Source organism: Triturus cristatus, chromosome 3_2 (genome assembly GCF_964204655.1).
Source record: "Triturus cristatus chromosome 3_2, aTriCri1.1, whole genome shotgun sequence".
In the NCBI taxonomy this organism is placed as follows: domain Eukaryota; kingdom Metazoa; phylum Chordata; class Amphibia; order Caudata; family Salamandridae; genus Triturus; species Triturus cristatus.
Genome location: NC_140584.1, coordinates 202,005,303 through 202,031,962, shown reverse-complemented (window position 1 = coordinate 202,031,962; position 26,660 = coordinate 202,005,303). Strand labels below are relative to the sequence as shown.

Sequence of the window (26,660 nt, the reverse complement as noted above, 5' to 3'; positions counted from 1 at the left end):
ACTCAGACATACCTTGGAATGCCGCACCTCACATGCCTGGAAGATGGAGGAGCTGGGGGGAAATATCACTCTACAGGAGATACGAACGCCTATTAAAAATATAACCTGCAACAAGACCCCGTGAATGGATAGGCTTCCAGCGGAATTTTATGCTGCCTACTACGCAGAATTGGCACCCAGATTAGCTGCCTTGTATGCCGCAGCAAAGGACATGAGGTCCTTACAAGACACTACAAGGGAAGCGCTCAATCAATCAAACTTTATCCGGCTCCAAGGAGCCATAAAAGTGAGCAATACAGATATAAACAACACATAATAAAAAAATATACAGTACTATTGTAAGACATTTAAAAATTATCGCAAAGCACCCTAAAGCTCAAAGAAGTGCTCCTAATCTTCACCCTGAAGCCACAGAAGCCGGCACACAATCGCACAGCATATAGGCAACTCTTGATGTTAAACATTGAATATAAAATATTAAGCAGAATACTGGAGACCAGATTACTACCCACATGCCCAAATTGATTCACCCGGACCAGTCGGGATTTATACCAGGTCTTAACACGGACATACACATCAGAAGACTGCTGGCCATACTGGATGCTGAGGACTGTGATCAGGCAAATGCAGGAGCTTTCATTGCTTTTTTGTGTTGGCCATGGAGCCCTTGGCCAACTATGCAGACCAGGTCACAGCTATCTAGGCTTGAGCATTTGAGGCAACAAACATCACATAGTGCTGTATGCCGATGATTTACTGATTTTTCTCTGCAATGCAGGACGGGGGCCTGGACAGAGCTAGAGACATGCTGGAGAGATTTATCATGCTCTTTGGGTTTAAGTAAAATTGGCAGAAGTCCTCACTCTTCTCTACAGCACTGAACAGAAACCCACTAGAGGGACAGGAGCACCTGCAGTCGGAGCCCCATTGTCTGGCATACCTGGGTATTAGGGGCAACCACAATAACACTGACCTATTGGGTGGCAATGTAGGTCAGGCTTCTGCAGATTTTTGAAAAACACTGCCGCTCTCGGCAGTTGGCCATGTTGCTCTCCTGAAGATGGTGGCCCTGCCGCGCCTCTGTTATTTTTTCTGAATGCTCCTGGTCTGCGTCCCGCGAGCAATGTTTCGAGACCTGGATTCCTTAATTACTGCCTTTATATGGGGAACAGACTATAGGCTAGTGGAACTAGCCACAACGCAGCGTTCCACATCGACTGGCAGTCCCCGACTCTGGGACGTACTTTATAGCAGCCCAGCTTAACTGGCTGGTCCAATGGCTGGAGACCAGGAAAAATCCTGCCAAGAATCTGAGCCCATTAGCACCTACATAAGACCTCAGTCAGGTGTTTTTTGAGAGCGAGATGATCTGCAACTGTTGATACCCAGGAGTTACGAGTGTTCGCTATCTCCTGGAATAGATGGCTGCAGATCACACATAGCTAATTCCCATACTCCCCTGATTTGCCTCTCTCAATGTTAAAACATCTATCTGCCACATGGTGAATGTTGGAGGGGTATTGGCACCTGGACTGAAGAAAGGGCGACGAAGCTGGGGTATCTCTTTAGAGATTCAGAACTGCTGCCGTTTGAGGAGTCCTGAGCAGGGTTTGACCTACCACAGAGCCAGTTTCTTTTACACAGAGCACTTACCATTGCACTAAGGAAGCACTGGGGTGCAGGCTTGTCTGAGCCGCTTGCGCTGAGGAGCTGCCAATATGTGGCCTCAATGGCAGGCAGGATTTAAACATTCTCCTGCCTATAAAAAGCAATACACACTGATTACCAGCAACCGGAAAGCTTAGATACACAATGGGAGGAGGATTAGGGGATTTCTATCACTGCCAAAGACTGGGACACTATTCTGGAATTAGTGCTGAAAATCTCCAGGAATGCATGCCTCAAATTTAATATTATGTGCTGCATATATCATACCTTACCCCAGAGAGGATTGAAAGATAGTTCCACATAGCTGAGGCAGGCTGTCCCAGACGCAGGGAGAGGGAAGCACATATTCTGCATATCTTCTGGGCGAGCCCTTCACTGCGCACTTTTTGGGAGGAGATCACAACTACGATTGTGACTTATTGAGAGGGAGGTTCCTTGTTCCCCGAGCCACTGCCAACTTGGGTGGTTCCCACATGCACCTATAACTAAAGTTACAAGCAAATTCCAAGACTTGGCATATATTCTGGCTAAGTACGGAATTGTACAACATCGGAAGCCACTGGGCGGGCCCTGAACAACCACATGGAGAAGGGAAATGGAAAAGCGGGTGAACTGCGAGGGGAGATAGTTACTACGAGAGGCTAGACGCAGGATGGGAACAATAGAGGCAACGAGGGCTTGGGAATAGCTGGTAGACCGTTTTACTACCCCGGAATCTTACTCACCCGTGGCCTCACCTGCAGGGTCACAGAACCTGAACCCACGACGGAACACACTGAGCCCTCATTGACACGCTTAAGGCCCCCTGATGCTTGCACGAACTGCCATGCACAGTACAGAGAATAGCATGCATTATTCTACATTTTTCCCTAGGGTACGCACACATATCACTCTGCGCTACTGATTCTGTGATGGTGTATTGACTCAGGGGAGGAGGGGGGGAAGGGAGTGTTTGTTGACTTCGGGGTCCAGACACACAAGTGCCTTATTGCTCTATTGTCGACATTAACTATGTACACTGCAATAATGTGCTTTCATACATATTCTGTAAAACCCCAATAAAGTTTGCTATAAAAAGAAATAGGTAGAAGGCATGAGTAGTTGCTTTCATTCATAGAATGAGAGATAAAAGGTGGATTGCATTGGGATGCACAAAGTAAAGTAAAATTCAGGACATCCTCAGTCAACTACATTACCATCTGAAATCTAAGTTAGAAAATCTGTGAACACCCCAGAGTTCTACAGAGGTACATTAGCAAGGTCAACTGACATCTGTGTGTCTTCACTATACACTTACCGGATTTAGAACAATTTGCGACTTGGTCTTAAAACCTCGTATCACCCTTTGGCAGAGTCTGTTAATTCTGAGAAAATATTCTTCATTTTCATAGGATTTTTTTCAGTCAGCCAGGATGAACGACCCATATGAACAATTTATTTAAAGTGTAAATGTTGCATAGGGCGTCGCAAGAGAAAAAGAATGCCCAATGACATGGGTAATAAAAGCGCTTAACTGTATAAATGTGTGATGCATGATAGCATAGAATCAGGACATACAAACAGTATCATCATAAGGGCCAATCCACTAGCCACTTGCCAACATCTGCCAATTGATCAATTTCATCTGAGGGTACAGAAATATAGCTGGTGCATATTCTGCTGCCTATTGAGAATATAAATATGATATGAAATCAATAATAAAAATGACAGAAGCATGTTAACTGCTGGAAGAAGATTATATATCATCTTACTTATCAATATTTTAGTTTATTAAAGGAAAGATATGTGATCTATTAGTTATAGTTGTAGGGGGTGCATTGATGGCTTCTCATGTGGAACAGCCCAATATCCAACAGAACATGCTAGACGGAACACCAAACATGCATACAACACAGCAGCAATAGTTCTTAGAGGCTCCTATCACAATGCTACCAATGACACCCAGTACTCAGAAACACCACATAATCCTTAAACAGACTATCACTCACTTCCAACATAGTTATGTATTTAATGTTTATCGTTGTAGCGAACTTCTAAGAGATGCGTACATACTTTCAAGGCTTGTGTTATGTTCTCTGTATGTTGTCCCAAACACGATGCCACAGCACCCATTAAAACATAGCAGACAGGGACACTTCTATATATATCCGACCAAGCAAAGATAGGACTGAACAAATACAATGAGACCAGCCCTCCTTGGCTCCCATAAATAAACTCCCAGAGCCTACTGATTACTCTAGACCAAACGTGCATACTAGACAGAATACCTATATTTACAATGCCCACAACCCAGTACCAAAGCCATATGAGGGCCCATATGAGCACCAATAGAACCCAGAAAGCATCACCTAGCACCATCAAAAACACAACATGGTACCAAAGCCATGTAGTTGGCTACGTATTAGCACTAAACAACACACCTATATACTTTCACTAATCTTTACAAACTAATCTGAAGAAATTAACTTAAACATATCATGCCCACAAGTGCACAACATTGTATTAATGCCACATAAATAGCAGCGATTTCTCAAAACTGAACAGTCACCCAGAGTTGAGCCTTGGACCACTGTGTACTTCAGCAGAATAAAATAAATGACAAAAGTTTTTTGTACAAACATCCATATGGATTATGTACTAGACGGATCCATGACTAGGTCTAGCTGGCAGCTTTACAAGATAATTACCATCGACTATCCACTATGGTTCAGTACTATGCAATATGAAACAGAACAAAATAAGATGTTCAGAGTCCCTCCCCCATCCCTGTGACTACAGTCAGTAAGAAACCTAGAACGGTATAGGATTCCTAAAGAGCAAGGGGACCATACAAATTGCAGAAATGGTTTATACAAATGATCATAACATCCTGTAATGGTCAAATGAGTATATAAACATATATAGGCAGCTATTTCATTTTACTATAACTTACCTGCTCTCTGTGTTTTTAACCTTCAGCTGCTCTTCTCCTTCATCAATTTGTTCTTCAAGTTGTTTTATTTTGGATTCTCGCTGCTCAGGTGTTTCTTGTCCAAACAGTTTGCTGGTCATCCCCTTCAAGGAGAACGTCCTCACAGTCTAAAATTGAAAAAACAATGCAAGTCGAGAGTTTTCTAGCTTACAACAGGAATGAAAAAATATACACAGAATTAGTTTTATTTCCTTATGCATCTTCATTAACTCTCCAATGTTTAGAGATCTTCTGAAACACCTTGGGCCCGATTCACAAAGGTAAAGTCAGACCAAAAGACTAAAAAGGTAAGTGACTACTGGTAAAATTACTTTAGTTTAGTTAGATGGATGCACTGTTCAAGCAAAACCTCCAAGGCCATAATTACAGAATCTCAGTAGTCCAAGTTTTGCAGGAATGCCATACATTCACTATTTTTCACAGTTCTCATAGTGCCCATTTGCCCAGGATAACTGGTCAGAACGATTGAAAATGTGCACAATTTGGGCACAATAACGGATTCTGCATGCTAATCTTCATTCTGAGCAGGAAAACTCTGAACTGTGGAGCAATTTTAAATGTGGAGAAGACAATATTCAAAGTTACTTACTTCTGATCCTAGTTCGCCTCCTAGTGATTCTTTTTCATATGCTAAGCAAACTCCTTCCATCTAGTGTTAGGCTTGGGCATTCACAAGTTGTTTTTCTTCTAAGAAGTCTGTCAAATCAACAACATCTTATGATTCCTCCTCTTGATGTACAAAGTGCATGGGCACCGACTACATTTTAGATTGTTTTTCGCACAGCAGGTGAGAGTATTATGGAGTGTCAACGCAGTTATGTTGCGTCAAGTGTAATGTGCAGTAAAATGCAGTAAGCAAGAGATGCAAAACATACAGGCTTCCAGGGAGATGAGTGGGTGCATGTGAATCTAAAGCCCTACACGCTATGAATAGATGCTTACAGGGTAAGCATCAGTTTCCGTTCGTAACATGTGCGGCTGTAGACACACATGCTTAGCATTGACTGTAATAACAGGAAATCAGTGGTTCTTATGAATGCAATTGGATACAAGATGCAAGGATACGCTCAATCGCAAGACAAGCATTGGCATAGCCAATAGGTGTCGCCTTTGGGATCTATTGACTTTGGCAATTGCTTTTAGAGGGACCATACAGCATTGGGGCACACACTGGGCAGAATCTTTACTTGGATGACTAGGGGCTAAAGGTCATTTGTTTCTGACGGACACTAAAGAAATTTACTTGCGATTTTGCTCAATGCAAATGCTTTAAAAAAAAAATAATACAAGCATTTAAAAACATTCGGTCAGTTACAGATCATAAAGTAATGAACAAGTGTCCGTATGTGCCGAAGCGGAGCTATATTTAGTGCATTAGGTGCAGCGGCATAGAGAACCAGGAGTCTTAGAATGCATCTGAATTCAAGTTATGGCTTTATTCTTATAGCCCACCAGCAGAGCGGATGCCCATTTTGTCTGCCTGCACCAGGGTGCCTTGCACCCTTACTGCCCTACGGACACCTGCCTGCAATAAAACACAGCTTATTAAATGCCATGACTGACTCTAGGAGCTGAGCCCTGATGGGCTGTTATCATTTTTATGTGGAACTGCTTTAGTTATCAGGTATGACGAATTGTGTCAAAGAAGTTCCCTTACGTGTAGGGTTATTGGGGGTCACCAAACACTAAGGCTGTATGATTTGTTTGTTGCATGGTCAACGTCACTTTCCTAGAAATTTACATATTTAGGTCTGGTGCCATTGGAGATAAAACGGCCATGTGTACATCTGATTTGATTAAAACCGATTAATAGAATAAGTTTAATATTGCCTAATCAGTACGCAATCTACATCAAGAAGGTCCCTGCTACTTACTGTTAGCTGCTGTGAGCTCTGCTATAATCATTTAAACACAGTACAAATCCCCAGCTTTTAATCAACGCCGTTGCTTCATGTAAATAAAAATTAGATTTATGTTTGCATGTGTGTGTCTGGATTGCCCAGCAGTCCAAGAGTTTGCCCCTGGATGCCATTCCGCTAAGAAAATGTTTGCTGATGAAACGTAAACAATGTTGAAAGATGCAATGGGGCGTGCAGTCATCTATGTGAAATGATGGCATTGCACGCACGTACCTGGGTGTGCATCTGTAAAACGTAGCGCTGCATAATAAAATAACTTAATAATACAGTAGGTCTTTGGTTTGGATCAACAGCTCTGGCTCGATGGTCTACAATCAAGATTATAAATAGGGTAAATTTATTTTTTCACATTTTTGTAGTCAGTAAGGCTTAAGTCCCCTGTTTCAAACTAAACGGAGCAGGCTCTATGGGGTGAAGAGCATTTTCTTTTGCTTTGTTGGGTATCATTATGAATAGTCATAAGCACAGAAAATAACAACAAGCCAATACTCGGAGAAAGCAGGGAAAAGAATGTTGGAATAAATGCACAATGCAAACAGGTTCCTCTACACAGCCTGTCCTACTTGGGTGTCACCAGCGAAGTCTGATCCAGACAGTAATGCCTTGTGAATGTATGAATAGACTTTTACGAGGCTGCTTTGCGGGTTTGTGCTATTGATAAGTTTCTCAGTAGAACACTAGTAGCAACCATGCTGCTCAAGGAGTGAACCCTGAGTCTACCCAATAACGATTTGCTGGTCATATTGTAATACAGTACCATATAAAAAAGCATTCACCATGAGAAAATTGCCCTGCCGTGGCTAACCCAGGCTTGACAGGGCCAAATTTAACAAATGTGCTTACATTTTCTAAGGTCTATAATTCTGTTGAGATAAACATTCAGCACTGTCCAACATGAAGAGTTTTTTTGGCAGGAGTATATGGAATCTAAAAAAGGGCAAGGTAATTGTTTGATTATTAAGGTAGCCTGAAACTACCTTTAAAAGAAAGCTAGGGCGTGTCCCTATCACTAATCTTGTGAAAAACTGTATAAGATTTATGACAGTACAAGGCTAGGATTTCTCTAATCCTATGTGCTGAAATAATAGCTATGAGGAAAACAGCCTTCAAGTTAAACGCTGTAAGGAGGCTTTGTGTATTGGTTTAAATGGTGGACCTATGTGCTTAGCAGGAACTATGTTCGGCGTCCAAGGAAGTTAAGATATACTAATTTGTTGGAATACTGTCCTTATATCCTCGAGAAAATACCTGATGACTCAGACCTTGATAAAAGAGGATTGGGATGGACATTTCCCAAAAGTCGTAATAGCAACAAGATGTACCTCCCCCCCGAATTTTAAAAGGACGTCTAAAATTCATGACATTCTCTTGTGGGGGTTATTCTGAGGTTTAACAGATCAACGCATCATAATTCTAGGGTCCAATGCAGATCTATAAGATTATTTGGGCCTTGTAGTAGGACAATGTGACGATCAAGTATGGTTTCACAGCGGTCGGATGTAAAGTGTACAAAAACTTTCCTGACCAGTCGATCAAAAGTGCATTTCCCTTTGTTCTCAGTGGGAATTTTCTGAAAGCAAAGTTGGCATTTTTAGTTGTTTGCATCTTCAAAGACATCTATTTGCGGAAAACAAAAAATTAAGTTTTTTCTTAGCACTTTTAAAACCTATTTGTGGCTCTACTGAAAGGTTTTCCTGGGGGTATCTTCACATTTCAATGCAGCCATGAGACCGAGTGCTGCTATTCATCGATTTCACACAATAAGCCATTTCCAGATTAAGTATCCCCTGAGATAATTATGTGGACCTTCTCCTTCCTCCCTGTTTATTCAGATGCACTGTTAGACAGGAATAAAAGCGTTTGCCTTTGCTGTCAAAGCTTTGGCAAACCATTCTTTGAGATACGAATACATATGTATCTTCTAAAGTACTCCTGCCATGCACTTTGAAAAGGTTCTGGCTGCGGATTTGAGTTGGATGGAGAGGACATTTTACTATACGTTATTGTTTCCAATCATAAACCTCAAGAATTTTCTATGGTTTCTAGGTAATTGGATGTAGAAGTAAGAATCTTGGATTTCAAAGTTGCACTTCCAGTACCCCTAAAGAAATTAAGGGTAGATCTGATAAAGTACCCTCATCGTGAATATTTTCCATTTATTTGCTGTCTTTCACCCCACAATAGGCTTGAATTCTTACTTGGGTCTCTTCTTTTGACCCTAAAAGTAGGGAAAGAAAGTTTATGTTCCTTTCTGGGATAATGGGACACTTTCAAGTTTACTTTTTCTATGAGGATGTTGACTTCCCAACATAATTAATCTTGATTGTAAGGTGCAGATTTCGTCAAAGCAATCACCAGATCAGGCGACTTGAACCTAAGCAAGTAGCAACAATGTACAATATTCAGCATCTATATGTATTTTTTAATAAAATGCCATGCTGGAAGATGGTCTGAGGTGCTTCCTCCACCACAGAGGTCGGTGGAAAAGAAGACATAAGGAGTCATCGGTTCACACGGGGGACTTCCCTGCAGAAACACAGAATGAACCTCCTCTACCTCTGTTCAGATGCATTTGCTGGAGCAATTGCCTCTGTTGAGGTTGGTATTGCAGCCACTGTGGAGTCTGAATTCTCTTCTGGAACTGATGTCTCTTCCGGGCATTGATATTGGGGATGTCTAGACTAATTTTCTATAGCCCTATCACCTACACTGTTTCAGCTTCGATCTTCATGCGCTGCTTGAAAGTTGAACAACGTCGGTCACAAAATCAGCAATTTCAATATAAACTCTTGGGGCTTCTGGCTTTAAGCACAGGAAACTAAGCCAAGATGACTTCCCCAGGGTAAGACCATGATGATAATCATGAGCTGCCAAATCTGTAAGGCCCACTGCAGCAGAGAATAATTGGTTTGAGACCATTATGCCCTTGTTAAGAATTCTTCAAAAGTTGCTTTTTTGGCTTTGGGCAGCTCTTTAACATATTGCTGAGGTTGTATCTCTCGAAAAATGCAGTTCTCTAGTCTTATTATATTGACACATCAGTGGTACTGCATACTTTTCACTCTTGACTGCAGAGGAAAGAGCTATACCATACTGTTTACTAGATCTTTAGACTGTGAATAGAACAAAATCTGATCTTATAAATAAGGGGCCTTGCTCTTGTGGCCTATACTTCTGCATTGTATAAGGAGCTTATTTAATCATAGCAGTGTCAGAAATAGCTGCATAGTTAGTTTGATTAATCTTGAAACCAAAGGCAGCATGGGTTCAGAAGTACTTCACTGATACATTTCAAATAAAGGAATTATAGTCCAGTGAAGTTGGCAGAGGCATGAATAATTTTACTGCCGCGCTCTCAAGCACTTTGTGGAAAGTGTTGATGTCATCTACTGGAGGGGTGCCAATCAGTGGTGAATCAGAAAGAGTTATAGACAGTGTTTAATTGGAGCCAGTGGTTGTAGCTAAGGCTCGCCAGCACTTGTTTTCGGGGACCAGCATTTATATGTCCTCATCAGACATCATGGTGGCTGTCAATGTTGCAGAAAACAACACCTGCCGAAAGGCTTTCCACGCAAGTACTCCTACAAGTTTGATGCACAAAACATACCGTATGCTCACATACCAGGAGTGGGAGATAAAGTTATACCAAACACTAATCTCATATTAGGGTTAATACTAGCTGCTCATGGGGGTCTGGGTTCAGCACACGCAGGGATTACTGCTATTTAATTACTGAAGCAGCGCTAATGGTGACCTGGTCTTACTAACCAGACCAAGGACTTTGTCCTCATATGTTCCACCATAGCACGTCCATAACAGACACCTCTATTGATTTCAAACAAGTCTTTAGCTTGTGTTTATTTGGATTACTGCAGTCCCTTACAATCAGACGGGGATACAAGTACATCTTGGTGGCAGTAGATTCATGCTCCAGATTCCTGTCTGTATGGCCACAGCGGTCAGCTGACGCCTGGACTGTTATCAAAGACTTGTGAGTCATCATCGAGACATACGCAATTGGCACACAAAATTCTGACCAGGGTCCGACATTTCGATCTCAGGCTTACAAAGAAGCCATGGGAAGTTTGGATGTCACCTTGTGGTATTCCTCCCGCTATCAATTTGAGGGAAATTCGGTAGTCGAGAGGAAGAACCGTGACTTAAAGCCATTTTAACAGTGAGGGTACAAGGCTCAAGTTGCAGTTGGGCCTATCACCTTTATGGGGTCCAGAGGGCACTTAACATGCCAAGAACATCCCTGAGTGGTCATACTCCAGAAAAAATCCTGTTTGGGGTGAGAATGTGGGTCCCAGACCACGACAATGTTGGCACAGTGGCGGCAGACACACCGTTTGACAACAATGAACATTTGACTGGTTTACAGGAACTAGATGCCAGATGTACGATTGTTTTTTGCGGTCACAAACGGAAATCTGCCCTTTTGCAGATGCAAAAAAGGGTGGTGGTGTTTACAAATACTATTTTGCGAGTCGGTGACTCGCAAAATAGTGTTTACGAGTTGCTATTAGGAAGGGATGAGCCATGGGCTTCCCTGCCTGATAGCGAGTCAGAATGGTATGTAGCATTGTTTTGCGACAGCGAATCGCACTTTACCACCTACTTTAAGTTGGTGGTAAGCCACTCGCAAACAGGAAGGGGCCCCAGGGGGCACCTTCCCCTTTGTGAATGGATTGCGAAAATATTTTTGGAGAGCAGCCAGTGGTCCCAGGGACCACTGCCTTCTCTTAAAAAATGAAACTGAAACGTTTCCTTATTCTTATTTAAACGCATCCCATTTTCGTTTAAGGAAAAAGGGCGCCATTTTAAAAAAAAAAACTACTTTATTGAAAAATCAGTTGCAGACGTGGTGGTCTACTGACCCCAGCAGGCCACCATTCCTGCGAATTCTGGCCAGTCGTAAAGGGTCGAAAATTGCGACCTGCCTCATGAATATTGATGAGGCAGGCCATTTGCGACTCCATTAGGAATCGCAAACAGTCTCTGAGACACTGTTGTCGATTCCATTTTGTGAGTCCCAAATTGTGAGTCGCAAAACATCGTAATTTGCGACTCGCAAAATGGAATGGTCGTACATCTATCCCTAATTAAATTCTGGGACGAATTAAGCAACGTCCAAGTAAAACACACTGCCACTGGTGAACTGAAGGTGTCCCTGGCAAGACCCGTCTGGGTCCTGAAGACTGGGGATCTGGTCAGGGAAAAATAGTGGACAAGAAAGAATTTGGGCCATTCCTGGCTGTCGAAGGTACCAGAACTATACTTCTTTCGCACCCTGCCGGTCGACAAGACAAAAGGTTTGTGTCTATTGATCTAATCAAACCATATTATGTGGCTGATTCTCAACAGTAGTCCTTTAATTCCTTCCATGAAAGCCTTAATAACTGTCACTCTGAACAAAGATAAGTGTTGCCTATTTTGATGATAGGCAGCCACTGCTGCAAGATGTAGACGTATGGCAGTATAAGCAAGGCCTGTGCGTTTAAATGCAAGAGGTAACAAATAATACTTTCTATAGATGCATTGAGTGGATCCATTTTTTGGTTATTACAATAAATAACAAATCTTTTCCACTTAACTGGATAGCAAGCTCTAGTGGTAGGTTTACAAACCTCCTTAAGAATGGTCACACATTCTACTGGCAGGTTTAGATATCCAAACTTTATGACTTCAGGAGCCAAATAGCTAGGTTTAGGTCCTTTGGGTTTGGGCGTCTGATTTTGCCATGGTTCTGAGGGAGAAGTCTTTTGCCTGAGGTAAAGCTTCTCATGTGGAACTACTGAAAGTTCGAGTAGTGTGGTGAACCATGGGTGACAAACCCATCGGGCAGCTACTAAATGAGGGTGGGAGACATCTGCTTGAGCTTCCGAACCAGAAATGGAAAAAGTGGGAGAGGCGGAAACACGTAAGCAAATATTCCTGACCAATTAATTCATAGGGCATTGCCTTTGGATAGAGGGTGTGGGAATCTGGAAGCGAAGTTTGGGCATTTGCCGTTCTTTGCTGTCTCAAAGAGGTATATTTGTGGGCGGAGGACTTGGGGGTGGATTTCCCACTCGTGGACTTGCCACATCCTGCTGAGGACAGATGGATTTTGTGATGTATTGTCCAATGCCAAATGATCTGACGAGAGAGGCATGATAGCTGTAGAGAGTGAGCCCCTACCCCCTGTTTTCGTACATACTTCATGGCTGTCATATTGTCCGTCCGAACTAGGACAAACATGTCTATTAGGTGAGGCGGAAATGCTTTGAACACTAGGTGAACATCTTAAAGGTCTAAGTAGTTGATGAGGAGATTTTGGGGTCTGATGTCCAAAAGACCCTGAACTGTTAGATGTTGTAGGCGAGTACATGCCAGCCTGTGAGGGATGCATCTGCTGTTAGCATGACTTGTGGAACAGGGTCGATGAACAGCTGCCCTTTTGACAGGTTTTGTGACTTCCACCACTGCAGAAAGCGATGAACACTAGATCGTGTAGCCGACCCTGTGATTGAGTCCACTGTTGTGCTAAACAATCCTGTAGAGGGCACATGTTTAGTCTTGCATGAGTCACTATGGCAATGCATAATGGCTTTATCCCTAGAACATACATGAAAGTTTTGATAGTCAGATGCTGATTGGGTTGAAATTGTGGCAGCAGTGTTTGAAAATGTTGAATTCTGGCTGTATTTGAATAGGCTAGGCCTGTTTGAGTATTAAGCATAGCTCCTAGATATGGTTTTAGTTGCGACGGTTGAAGATGGGATTTCAGAACATTGATTGTGAATCCTAGCTGATGTAGAAGATTTATGGTAGTTTGAGTGTGTTGTTGACACTGATGGTCTGTGTTGGCTTTGATAAGCTTACTGTCCAGTTATGGGAATACATGAATGTTGTTGTCTTCTTAGATGGGCTGCAACTAGTGCTAAGCATTTGGTAAACACTCTTGGTGCAGTAGTGACTCCAAATGGAAGCACTTTGAAATGGTAATGCTTCCCTGCTGTGACAAATCAGAGATATTTGTGATGTGCTGGGTGAATAGAGATGTGAAATTATGTGTCCTTTAAGTTTAGTGCTGACATGAAGTCGCCATGCTGTGTAAGTGGAAGTACTTGTTGAAGTGTCAGAATAAGGAAGTTTTCTGACAGTATGTAGTGGTTTAAGGGCCTTAAGTCTAAAATAGGCCATAGAGATCCATTCTTTTGGGAATTACAAAGTACAGGGAGTAAACTCCAGACGTTGTATTGGAACTGGCTCTATAGCTACTTTTATTATTAGAGCTTGTACTTCCTGTTTGAGCAGTAGTTGATGTTCCAGAGAAAGCCTGTGAGTGCAAGGTGGAATATTGGGAGGATTGCTGGTGAGCAACATGCAATAAACATCCTGGATAATTTACAACACCCACTTGCCTGATGTTATTAATTGCCAAGTGGGAAGAAGCTGATGTAGTTAACTCCCGACAGGTGTAGGATGATCGAGAGGAATGATTATGGAGTCACTGTTTGTTTCCAGATGGAGAGGTACAGGTTGGTGTGCCTTTACCCCGACCTTTGGAGTTGTCACCGCTATAGTTACCCCTGCAAAATCCACTGGATGAAGAGGATTGAGCTTGTGTCCTGTATGAGGATGTGGAGGCTTCTGTAGAAGTGGCCTTTGAACCTCCTCTGTAAAATGAGCGACAAAAGGAGCCTCTATTGGTGGGTGTTTGAAGTGCTCCCATGGATGTAGCTAGGTCTGTATCTTTTTTCATTTTCTCTAAGGCCTCATCCACTTGTGGGCGACGAGATGCTGGTTATCGAAAGGGGCATTTAGTGTTGTCTGATGAATCTCTGGTTTGAAACCAGATATACATAACCATGCGTGTCTTCGAAGGACCCAATCGCGGTTAATTAGCCATCACTGCAGGTCCTGTGCAGTTCCCTCTGAGATCTGAACCATGTAGGAGAGATTCCCCTGATGCTGCACCCATTGGAACTTCAGGTCCCACTGCAGAGCCCGCATATGCCATCTGGCATGTATCACTAGCAGTATGGAGGAGGACATGAGGCCCAGCAGCCTCAGAGCCATCCTCACTGAAATCCAGGATAGGGGCTGAAACATCGGTATCATAGCCTGAATAACCGGGACTCGCCGCTAGGAAGGATAGGTCCGAAACTGCACTGTGTCCAGAAAAGCTCAGATGAAAGGGAGCATCTGAGAGGGAGTCAGGTGCGACTTCGGCACGTTGATAGTGAAGCCCAGGGAAAACAGGAGGTTCGCCGTAGTCTGGCGGTGAGAGGTGACAGCCTGGGGCAAGCTCGCCTTCAATAGTCAGTCGTCGATACAGGGGAAGACTGTCATCCCTGATCTGCGAAGAAGAGCTGCGGCAATCACATTGGTGAACACCCGAGGGGTGCAGGTAAGGCCAAAGGGGAGCACACTGAACTGAGAGCGCTCATGGACCATCATGAATCACAGATAATTAAGAGAATTTGAAAATAGGCGTCCTGCATGTCCAACGCTACCATCCAGTCTGTGGGTTCTAGGGAAGATAAGACCTGAGCCATGGTGAGCATCTTGAACTTCTCCTTCTTGAGGAAGTAGTTGAGGGCTCGTAGATCTAGGATAGGACGAAGGCCCTTGTCCTTTTTCGGGACCAGAAAGTAGTGGGAATAGCAACCACAGGCTACTTCTTGCGCCGGAACCCTCTCTTTGGTCCCTTGGCCAAGAGAGCCCTGACATCCTCCTGCAGCAAGGTCAGGTGGTCCTCCATCAGCTGGTCTTAAGTCGGAGGAATGGAGGGAGGGTAAGTCTTGAAAGGTAGAGATTAGCCCTTCTGAACTATCTGAAGAACCCACTTGTCCACTGTAATGTTTTGCCAGTTGCGGAGGTGATGGCTGATCCTGCACCCAACCGGCCAACCATTATCCTGAAGGGCCAGACTAGGTTTGGAGGCTGCAGGGGGATGAGTGGACTGATTGGACCTCTGGCTGCCTGATCCACAGGGTCGAAAGGAGCCGCGCACATGGCTGTGCAGAGGTTGTTGAACTTGCGCTGTCTTGTGGCTGGGAAATGGCTGGTGCAGCTCAAAGCCTCTTCCGTGGCAATGAAAGAGATGAAAAAGAGACTGGGGACGGGTGGTCTCCGAGAGGCCCAATTCCTTAAAGCACTCCAGGGCCATGTCTGCCTGGTCTCCGAAGAGAAGGGAGCAATCCAGGGGCATATCACTAAGGGATTCCTGGACATCCCCAGAAAAGTCAGAAATCCTTAGCCAGGCGTGGAGTCGAATAGCCAACATTGACGACATTGTTCTGCCCAGCTAGTCAGTGGTGTCAAGCCCACAACGAATAGTGAACTAGGCCGCATCTCGCCCGTCCGATACCACTTGGAAGAGAAAGACCCAGGTCTCCCCTGGAACCTGTGGGAGCACCTGCGCAACTGTTTCCCACAAAGAGTGGGCGTAATTGCCCAATAGGCAAGCTGTGTTCACTGAGCGCAATGCAAGGCTAACGGAAGAAAAAAACTTTTTGCCCCAACTATCCAGCCTCTTAGATTCCCTGTCCTGGGGTGCGGAAGGGAACACGCCTTGTGAGGTAGAGGCTTGGACCACTAAGCTCTCAGAGCTAGGGTGATTGGTGATGAATTTTGTGTCACCGGGTGCAGGGCGATCATCCTATTCACAGGAGTCCCTGTGCTTGGACGAGGTGCCCCTAAGGACATCAGTTAAGGCCTCGTTGAAAGGCATGAGGGGTTCCAAGGAGGAAACACCCGGCTGCAGGACCTCCGCTAAGATGTTAGTCTTCACGTCCACCGAAGGAAGCTGAAGGTCCAGGACCTCGGCTGCCCTTCTCACCACCATTACATGTGAAGCTCTCTCCTCTGTAGCCACGGTAGGCAGGCTAGAATCCAGGGAGCTATCCAGTCCACAGGCCTCATCCAGTTCCTCATACTCATCCATTTCATGCTCAGGCTGGTCTTGTAAAGGTCCAGCAACCCCTCCCAATTCTTCTCCAATCCTAGCCCCTCAAAATAAGGCTGAGCAACCGACCTAGGACCCAAGGGTGCAGTCGGTGCCGGAATTTGTGTCAAAAGGTGCTGATCCGGCTCCAGGGATAAGGATGAGACTGGCGCCGGCGTCTGCGTGAGTCTCGGCGTGGGGGGCGGCGAAGGACGCCGGGGTGCAACCTGCGCCGATCCAAATCTGCCAGGGGATCTATTGGGGGCCATCTGCACCGGAGCCAGCGATGCGGAACCCGATGGAGCCCCTCCTGAGCCTCTGCAGCCCGAAGGCGTGCCGGGAGAGGCAGGTCGCCCAAACATGAAGCACATGACATCATATAAATCTTTAAACTGGGCAGGGGTCACTCCGGCTCCTGGAAATACAAGGAACCACGGAGCTGAGCTTGGCTCCACAGAATGAGGTCTAGAGCGTTGCGGCTCTTCCATCACGTCAGCCGGCAGACGGGGAGAAGAGGAAGCACGCTTCGACTTCTTGTGCTTCTTATGCCTCTTACCTGACCGACTAGATGACTTAGAGCGGGGGGACGAGGACTTAGGACTCCTGGAGAGGTACCCGGACCTTCCTCTCGACCAGGTCCGGGAACGTGGAGTCGAACGCCAGTCCGCAAGCAGCTTTAGGGACTGCTCCCTCAAAGCCTTCACAGCCACGGCCCGGCAGTCGGAGCACAATGTAACGTCGTGATCGGGCACCAGGCACCAGAGACAAAGTTTGGATCCGTCACCGACATGGCACAGTGGAAGGCGCCGCACGGTTTGAATCCAGAAGTCTTCTTCGACGTGGAGGGAAAACCTACACACCAAAAATCATTGGCAAAATATCGAAAAAAGCCTGTCAAAATGTTAGAGGATTGCTCTTTTCATGGATCTGCACTAGCTGGCATGGAAAGAAAAGAACTGACATCAGCGTGCCAAAGTGGCGTCTAGATAGGTGATGCAGAAGTCACTTCCGACGCAGAGGCCGCAAACGTCATGTCGAGCCAACCAACACCACCTACCGGCACGCAAGGGTATTGCTCGAGCAAAAGTCTGGGATATTCTAAGGTAAGGAATCTGTAGATAGATGTCTCTATCAGATGTCTCTATTATCTAAAAATGCATGAGCAATGAGGGCATTTTATGACATCGATTGAGGCCCAGTATTGGGCTTTGTAGTGTAGAGGTGCACATAAAATGAGTCCTCCTTTTCCGACTGTGCCTACAATTAGCTCACCACGTGTCTGAAGAAGGGTGACAATAACAAATTGTAGTGGCCTTTATACCAGACACCCGCCAGGTAGAGGTACATACTGGCCTCTCCTGAATTTTATATTGGTACGGCCTTCACCTGCAACTGGGCGCCTCACTCTATCAATACAGGACATATATGTTACACAACTGTGTAGGTTATAGATGTACAGTTGATTGTGGGTGGACAGTGCTGCATTTCAGTGTGACAACAGAGCAATCCATTTTAATTTCCTGAACTTGAGTCGTACACAAGATGGAGGCTGGAGAGAGCCCCACAAAGCAATGTGATCTGCAAGGCTTTATCTCAACATTCCTGGAGTCCTTTGTAGGGGACCGAACTCTAGGGTGTGAAGGATAGGAACATGGGGTCTCTTTGATGTATAGGGAAAACCCCTTGCCCTTTCTAATTTTGTTGTTTCCTAGCAGTGCTAACCCAACAGGTCAAGTGGGGAAGTCGCTCTTCTCTAATGTGACTTTGTTTTGGGTGTCCTGACAAGAGACTACCCAACTACATCCACTTTCCTGCTGACTCTATGAGACAAAGACTACTGCTACACCAATTTGGAGGGAATTTGCAAAAGGCAGGGACTGCCTGAAATCTTCCCCAGAAGCTGAATCTGTGGAATACACAACCTCGATCTGCCAACTCTGTAAAAGTATGGCGCAGAAACAGTGAGCCAGTGTGCCAAGATTCCGCTACTAGAATCTGGGACCCAAGAGCAGTAGAGGCAGAGAACCTCTTCAGTGTGCTAGAGCAGGGATCAGTACTGTCAACTGCCCTTCACCAGGTTTGGGAAGAGGAACTTTGAAAAATTATGCAAACCATCAGCAGTTGAGCTGCGATGTGCCTGCCATGAGAAAAGGATCTGACTGACTGCAGAAGAGTGGTGCTGAAAGTATCCTTCAAGGGGAAGATGTTGTCCAGAAACAGAGAAATGTGAGGAGCTAAGGCATGAAGAACTGGAAGCTGTTCACTGCAGGCCAGGAATGGACCAGTACTTCCAGGCCATGTCGATTAGTCCTGAGTTTTTTGGGAAGGCAGAGCTTATGACAGTGAAGAGCTCACAAAAACTGAGCTCACACTGTGTGATCTTCTCTATAAAATGCAATGCCACTGTGATGGCTTGGTGCAAAGAAATGTGCAAAAGCTGTTGGTGGTCATAGATACAGTACCAAAGTACCTAGAGAATTTTGATGCTAGAATCTAGATCGCCCACCATGCAGGGAAGTGACTTTGACCTTCAACCGTCTCAAGACTGCTACAGAGAGTGAATGTTGGGCCAATTTGAATGGCAGGTTTTTGCTTGGGTCTGAGGAAGATTACCCAATGAGGACCATGACCAGACCCAACAAAGTTGGTCCCCCTCTCCCACAGGGGCTCACGCTGGCTCTCCTGTTCAATCTAAGGGGCACGTGTGGGCTTCTGAGACTGCAACAGAGTCAGCCGGGCCGAGCAATGCACCTTGCCTCACCTAGAGGCAGAAACAGCAGGCTAAGCATGTAGATGACGGAGAACACCAACTTAAGGAAGGTACAGCGCAAGGGCAAAAACACTATGGGAGAACTTCTGGAGAGTGAGCACAGTCTATTAAACATGAACACAACAGAGGGATAGACGAGAAAGCCAAGCGGGGTCACCAAAATAGTATTTACCATTTCTCAACCCACAGGAAAAATGTGTCTTGACTTGCACACATCTGTACATTGCTCAACAGATCAAACCAAAACTAGCATTAGGCTGTGTCCTGCTTATCAGCAAAAGGAGCATCACAAACCGTATTCTATATTGAAGCCCTCTAACTTTTATCAAGTTCTGCATTGTGTCAGAAGTGAAGTACTTTTTTTTTTTAAAGTTAACACAATGGCAGGACAATAAATTATTGATACGTCAATGTTTTACTTGAATTCTAAGCTTCTACCCCAAACCATCTTAATGAGTAGGCCTTGATCTGCTCGACTTCACTGCCCTGAGGACGAAGAGCTAAAAGGGTGTACTTGGTGATCGGTTTTGGGATTAATAGGAAGATAAAGCCCCAGGACATCAATTGTAAAAAGCCCTATCTACCTTGGGACTCTTGGAAAAGTTTCCACAACATTTTATCTGACAGGCAGCTGAAAGTATCAAAGAAGGCTCAGTTTGTACCAACAAATCTTCTGGAATGTTTATACCGGGAGTGATGGGAATGGTGTCTCATGTGAAGGACTTCTTCAGGGGGTTCAGTGGTGCCTTTTATGAGTAGTTGCATTACCTGCCGTACTCATCTTGGAGTAGGAAGTGCAAATTCAGAGACATATAAAACCTTAGAGTAGGCAAGCCTTTACCGACTTGAATTAGAAAATCGCAGGATTCAACAGCTGAGGAGTCGAAGGCATGGTGGTTGCAGCAGGCGGTGCAGAATGGTCGAATGACCCAGGATTTTAACTCAATATCTCTAAAACAAAATCTCATGGCAAATCTCATGGCAAATCTCAGGCAAAATCTCTATGGTGGGCAAAAAGGATTAGGAGTAGTCCTAATCCAGTGATTCTAGAAAAGACCTGGTCTTCAACTTCTTCAGCCATTAAGGTTATAGATGCAGATGGGCTGTTTTTTTTACTTCAATATTTTCTGTGACATCAACTGGTGTGTCGACCGCAAGCAGGTCACCATCAAACTTATTCTTACTGTCATAGGCCTTGTTGCTGATCTGGGGAGCAGCAGTGCCATGCAATGATGCCTCTTCTCAGATGTCTGTTTCTCGGGAGTCCTCAGAGATCCTAGTCCCAGCTCACTTAGAGGGGAGCCCCTTCTCCTCGCCTGCCTGATGCTTTAAATGCCACATCTACACACTTTCTCTCCTCCAGGCCACAGTGTGTGATCCTCTTCTTCTCTTTTCGGAGAAGGCACAATACATAAGTCAAGTGGAACTGTGGAAGCATTCTTTACACAGTAAGGACATTTCACAAAAGGTTAAGGCATTCTCAGAGGACCGAAAAATATTTTCTATTCTGAACTGTTAAAAAACTATTGAAAAACAAAAGCGATGTCGGAAGGTATAAAAACATATGACATTTGAGAAGGGTTTGCTAAAAAAATAGCCTAAAAAGATCAAGCTCAGTGCTCCAGGATTCTTGCTGCAGGAGTCAAATAAAAAGAACAGGCCTGCCAGTGATGGGGCATTATGAGATAGAAACTAGCATGGAACAGGGACAGTTTTCCAGCCTCTAAAGGTGAACGCTGTCAAATGTCCATCATTTTCTTTTAAAAGAAAAGTGCGTGAAGGTTTTTGTTTCCGATAACCTATCTAATAATTGTGCCTATATATAACATAATTGCAGGTTTTTTTTTTTTTAAAGAAAACTAAATTAATAATTGGCAAACACAGCGGAGGGATAGGCTTTCAAATTTATTCAAAAAAAGTGGCCGTTCTAAAGAAAAGTTTTGTACAGATTTTTAAAACAAATTTCTCTGGAAGTCTGCATGTGTTCAGGACTATTCACTACTTTTAGCTTTTGTTGAAGATCTCCTAGAGGACAATGTGCAATTAATTATATTACATAGTGAACAAGCATTTGCAATGCAATAGGTCTCACATTTGCAAGAGTTTTAGCTATTGTCATTGTAAATGATAATGCCTTCTATTCATGTGTTAGTTTTTAAAGGAGAGTGGAAGCAGGCAGAGCTGTGGAGATGGGCGAGAGGAGAGTGGAAATAGGCAGAGCTGTGGAGATGGGTGAGATGAGAGTGGAAGCAGGCAGAGCTGTGGAGATGGGCGAGAGGAGAGTGGAAGCAGGCAGAGCTGTGGAGATGGGCGAGATGAGAGTGGAAGCAGGCAGAGCTGTGGAGATGGGCGAGAGTAGAGTGGAAGCAGGGAGAGCTGTGGAGAGAGGGGCGAGAGGAGAGCGGAAGCAGGCAGAGCTGTGGAGATGGGCGAGAGGAGAGTGGAAGCAGGCAGAGCTGTGGAGATGGGCGAGAGGACAGTGGAAGCAGGGAAAGCTGTGGAGAGAGAGGCGAGAGGAGAGTGGAAGCAGGGAGAGCTGTGGAGAGACGGGTGAGAGTCGAGTGGAAGCAGGAAGAGCTGTGGAGAGAGGAACAAAGGAGGAGATGCCGAGCAGGCACACCTGTAGAGAGGGACCATAGCTGCGAGGGAGAGCTGAGAAGGCAGAGAAGATTGGGATGATAAAGGTCAGGGAGAGCAGGAAGAGCTGTGGACAGAGGGACTATCATCAGAACCACTGTAATTGTGCAATTCTGTGGTTTTGGTGTTTCCGATATAATTATGGATGTGTCGCATTTGCACCAAAATCCATCATCTACAGCATAATCAGCAGATTTTAATTAAAAAATAGTTTTTAGCTCAAGTGGATGGAAAGTTGCTAAAAACGCATTGACCGGTGTTGCGCAGCGGAAGGCCGTTCGCAAAGCTTGACTGCCAGCATTCCATTGCTTAGTGCTGTATTTGGGTGCCATACAGACAACAATGAGGTGAAACATAATGAGTAAAACTGACAAACCAATAAATAAATGAATTTAAAAAAAAAAAAACATAAATAAATAAACAAACAAAGTCTTCTAGGCTTGGTAGGCCTTTGGTCCCATGGGTTGGTTGGAGGCCCTGAGATCCAACCACTATTGAAGAAACAAACAGGTGAGTAGGTGGGGGGTGGGATGGCTGGCTGACAAAAGACATTAAGCGACAGACAGATGGAGGCGTGCACAAAGAGTGGACTTCTGAGGGAGATAGAGGCGAGGCAAACAGATGGACAGAAAGGCTGGGTTGAGGAGAGAGTCCGAAATGGAGGAGGGTGACGTCGAAACGTAATTAGAGTGGCTCAGACGATGGCATACTCGATTAGCCCGATATTATGATTGGCAGCTTCTGTCACTCGTTGGCTTACAAGGGGGGCACAAAGGGCGAGGAAGGCGCAGGGCAGACAACTGGAGGGGCTCCATGCGAAATCTGTCCGCCGAGGCAGTGACAGATTGCCTTGCTGTCAAGCACGAGGCCCTTCTGTCACCTAATACACACAAAACCTGGACTCCATTGAAGAGGACGGGACGAGGGGACGGCAGGGACGAGGTCGTCTGGTTGCTGCGCACACAGCGCACCGCCAGGGCGATCGGAGAACGGGTCACGGGGAGGGGCGGGGTTCCACGCAATCAGGGAACGCATACAGATCGTTAACAGGGATATGGGAGGCTAATGCAGACAGACAGCGATGGGGGGACTTTAAGGCACACAGGAACAGGCACACACACATGCGCACCTGTAAAGGTTCAGACCCGGACCAACCCAGAGACATACACTTACACAGACAAACATACAGGAAGTACACACACAGAAATACATTATGCTACGCTGTAGGCAGACATGCAGATGTACAGATAGATCTAGACATACACAAAAACACACCCACGCAAACAAACGCATGGACACCAGTATATATCAGAAGCAACAAAAATAATAGTAATAACTTCACAATCTGAGGAGGCCGAGGCCACACAAGAATCACTTCTTGTGCATATAGTGTGTCTGGTACAAGATCACACATTCACTCCAGTGGGCTGCTGCATATGAATGAAAGACGTTTATCCGCCGTGAGCAAAAGAGACGCCGTAGAGACACTGTACGCATGAACATCACCTTTCCGGGCAGACACAGCGAGCAGGAGACAGGGAGGGAACAAAACATGCCTCCCTTCCAATGAAAAGCACAAATTTTTGAGCCGCGCCAATCAGAAGCATGGGTGGAGCTTCCACCCCACTTCCGAAGCTAAATCGATGACAATAGATCTCGCAAGCGAGCAGCGCATGCGCTGCGACGCTAGGCGAGACCTAAAATTGACTGTGTGATAAATAAACGTGGCTGGATCATAACGAACATTCAGTGTTCTTGAGCTGATGCACAAGTTTTGCCACAAGATGGCAGTGTTTTGATCAGATGGAACAAAAGAGTACAGATGATAGAAAATAAAACCGTGTTTACAAGAAATACATCATGAGAATCAACAGGGCAGGGAAAGTGCTGCTTGGGGATACAGAAGACTCAAAAGTCTTGGACACTAGACACACTTTTCTTGCCGAAGAAATTGCTCTTAGTGATATTTACACAATGCCTTAAATGTAAAGGGACACGCAAATTAATTTCCCGACACAGCGGAAGCAGACTGACTGACTTTCTTGGATTTAGGTGTTACTTAACTCAGGTTTCCTCTTGACACACTATAGCTAAACGTTTTAGTGAAAATTCAACAATTTATCATTGTTCCACAAATTAATTGTAGATTGTTTTTAAATGTAAACCTATTTTGATTGGTCATATTTGATTCTAAAAAATTAAGCATATAAACACAGTTTAGTGTGCCTAAGAACATTAATAAGGCAATGAACCAAAAACATGAGGTTTCCTATTTGTTAGGAAATTCTTATCAAATTCTTCTGGATAGGAAAATGGACTGTAACCCAACACTTGCCAAGGGTGAAAACTCAATGCTTGCTCATCAAATGCTGTAACCATAAATTATCTAACAAGCCTACGGCCAAGCAGGATGAAACATTTTCACAGCATCTTGTTCTGCCTTGGTGATATTTGAACATGTTCACATTTTATGGACTATGGCCCTTTAACTCAGTTGCCAGCACTTTATCCTAGGTTATTTGTGCAAAGAATGTGCTACGCACCTTTGATAATTATATTTCTGGTGGATACATTATCTTCTCGCAGCTTCCTTTCCATATGAATTGTCCTTCCATGCTGCAGACTAGCATAGCTTGCCCTAGGTGCATTCACCTCTGGTCCTGGGCATTATTATCTGCAGCTTCCACCCTTTGATGATGTCATTGCTACTCAGATTGTCATCCACCCTACCATGACAGGAGTCATGGCACCAAAAATTGTGGCTGTCACATGTGTGCTGCCCATCGCCAAAATTCAATACTGTCCCCAGACAGGTACCCCAAAACCTGTCATTTGAGTAGCAGGCTAACGTACCATTCAAGGATGAATGACAGGATTCAAGGATACCATGACTTGAGGATCTACCACAGGATTCAATGATCATGCACACCCATGGTGTGGCCAAGTGCTTGCTTTTCTCCCTAGTGATGAGAGGAAGAATTTGCTTGAGTTCTGCTCCTCACCTGGGTTCCTCTGCTTGGGCTCTTCATATGTGTTCCCGGCTCTTCAGTTGAGAGTATTTTTAAGACGGTCATCGAGGACATCTTCCTACAAGTTTTCTTTGTTTGTGGCACTTCTTGAAATTCATTGTTTGAACATCACCTCAAATAATCTCCTTCCATCCTTGGAATTATTCAACCTCTCCCAGTGCTGGCTTTAGATGCTGCAAGTTGGTCATGGCTAGGGAGAGTTACAAATTACTTGTTTACAATTTGTGGGACTCCTGTAGGGCCCCTGTACTGTGCCCTGGATCTACATACTGGGATTCTGTCCTACAATCGAAATTGCACTGCAGCATAGGCCTCTGCAGTTGTATATGCAGATCCAGTGTTTACAATCAGTGTCTCATGTTGTGGTACTATGGGGTATTTAAACAAGATCAGTCTCATGACGATTTCTTTTTCCTCTGGCAAGATAAAGGTACTGTGCCATTGATATGTTTACTACAGTCAGTGTGTCAATTACTAGAGTAAATCTAGGGTATTTCTATTATCCAGTATAAGTTAACATTCATGCAAAAGTGATGTAAATGAAGAATGCGTGTGTATGCTAAGTTTATGTAAGAACAGAAAGTTACAGTAGTCTTGTGTTCTGTTCAGTATAGAAAAGCTGTCACAAATGAGAGACCACAGAAAATCAGAGAAGCTCCATCTGATGAGATGAGCTGCGTGACTATAAACAACAGTGTCTATGGTCTGCCTTCTCTCATATTTAATATGCTACTTACCAGTATGCATCTGTTCTTGGCATGTAGGACTGCTGACATTCATATCTGTGCATAGATCGCCGCCTAGTGTTGGGTCCGGATGATTGCACATTGTTGTCCTGGAAGAGTCTTCGAAGTATCACGAGATAGGTGACTCCTCCCCTGGACCACAGTGCGCATGGGCATCCTCTCCATCCTTAGATTGTTTTTCGCCATTGTGGCAGTGATGGAGTAGATACAGTAAGTGATGACCATGCTATACAGTAATTCTGAGTGCTGCAGCCGCTACAGGCGCCGGGGAGGAGGGTGGGCGATGTGAATGTCAGCAGCCCTACATACCAAGAACAGATGCATACTGGTAAGTAGCATATTCAGTTCGAGGCATGTGGGCTGCTGAATTCATATCTGTGCATAGAATACATAGCAGTACCTCCATTAGCGGCGGCTACCCGTGCCAGCTGCAGCAGTCTGAAAAAGAGTTTTGAGAACAGCCTGTCCTACAGCTGCCTGCTGTTTTGAGTGTACATCTACACAGTAGTGTTTGGTAAATGTATGTATAGTGGACCATGTGGCTGCTCTACATATTTCCTGTAAAGGAATGTTTCCTAGGAAAGCCATGGATGCCCCCTAACTTTCGTGTTGAGTGGGCTCGTGGGGGAATCGTTAATGTGCGTTTAGCTTTTTGATAGCAAATTTGAATACATTGAACGATCCATCTGGCTATACCTGCTTTGGAAATGGCGTTGCCCTTGTGTTGTGGAGAAAAGGCAACGAAAAGTTGTTTTGTTTTCCTACAGTCGTTAGTTCTGTCTATATAGTACATGAGGGCCCTCTTTACATCTAGTGTATGGAGCATTCTCTCTGCGACATTGTGTGGATTTTGAAAGAAAACAGGCAGTTCGATAGTTTGATTAATGTGGAAATGCGATATGACTTTGGGCATGAATTTGGGGTTGGTACGTAGTACAACCCTGTTTACGTGAACCTGTATGAATGGCTCTTGAATGGTTAGT

At 44.6% G+C, this 26,660-nt stretch overlaps 1 protein-coding gene across 2 annotated transcripts in view; it reads right to left on the bottom strand.

The window, feature by feature from the left end:
• Nucleotides 1-26,660, bottom strand: part of SNX4 (sorting nexin 4) — a 467,422-nt gene that overhangs the window by 49,238 nt on the left and 391,524 nt on the right. For both annotated transcript variants that reach the window (XM_085647507.1, XM_085647506.1), the window contains one exon: nucleotides 4,601-4,746. In XM_085647507.1, the coding sequence (XP_085503633.1) occupies nucleotides 4,601-4,746 (146 nt within the window). The remainder of the gene's footprint in view (nucleotides 1-4,600; nucleotides 4,747-26,660) is intronic.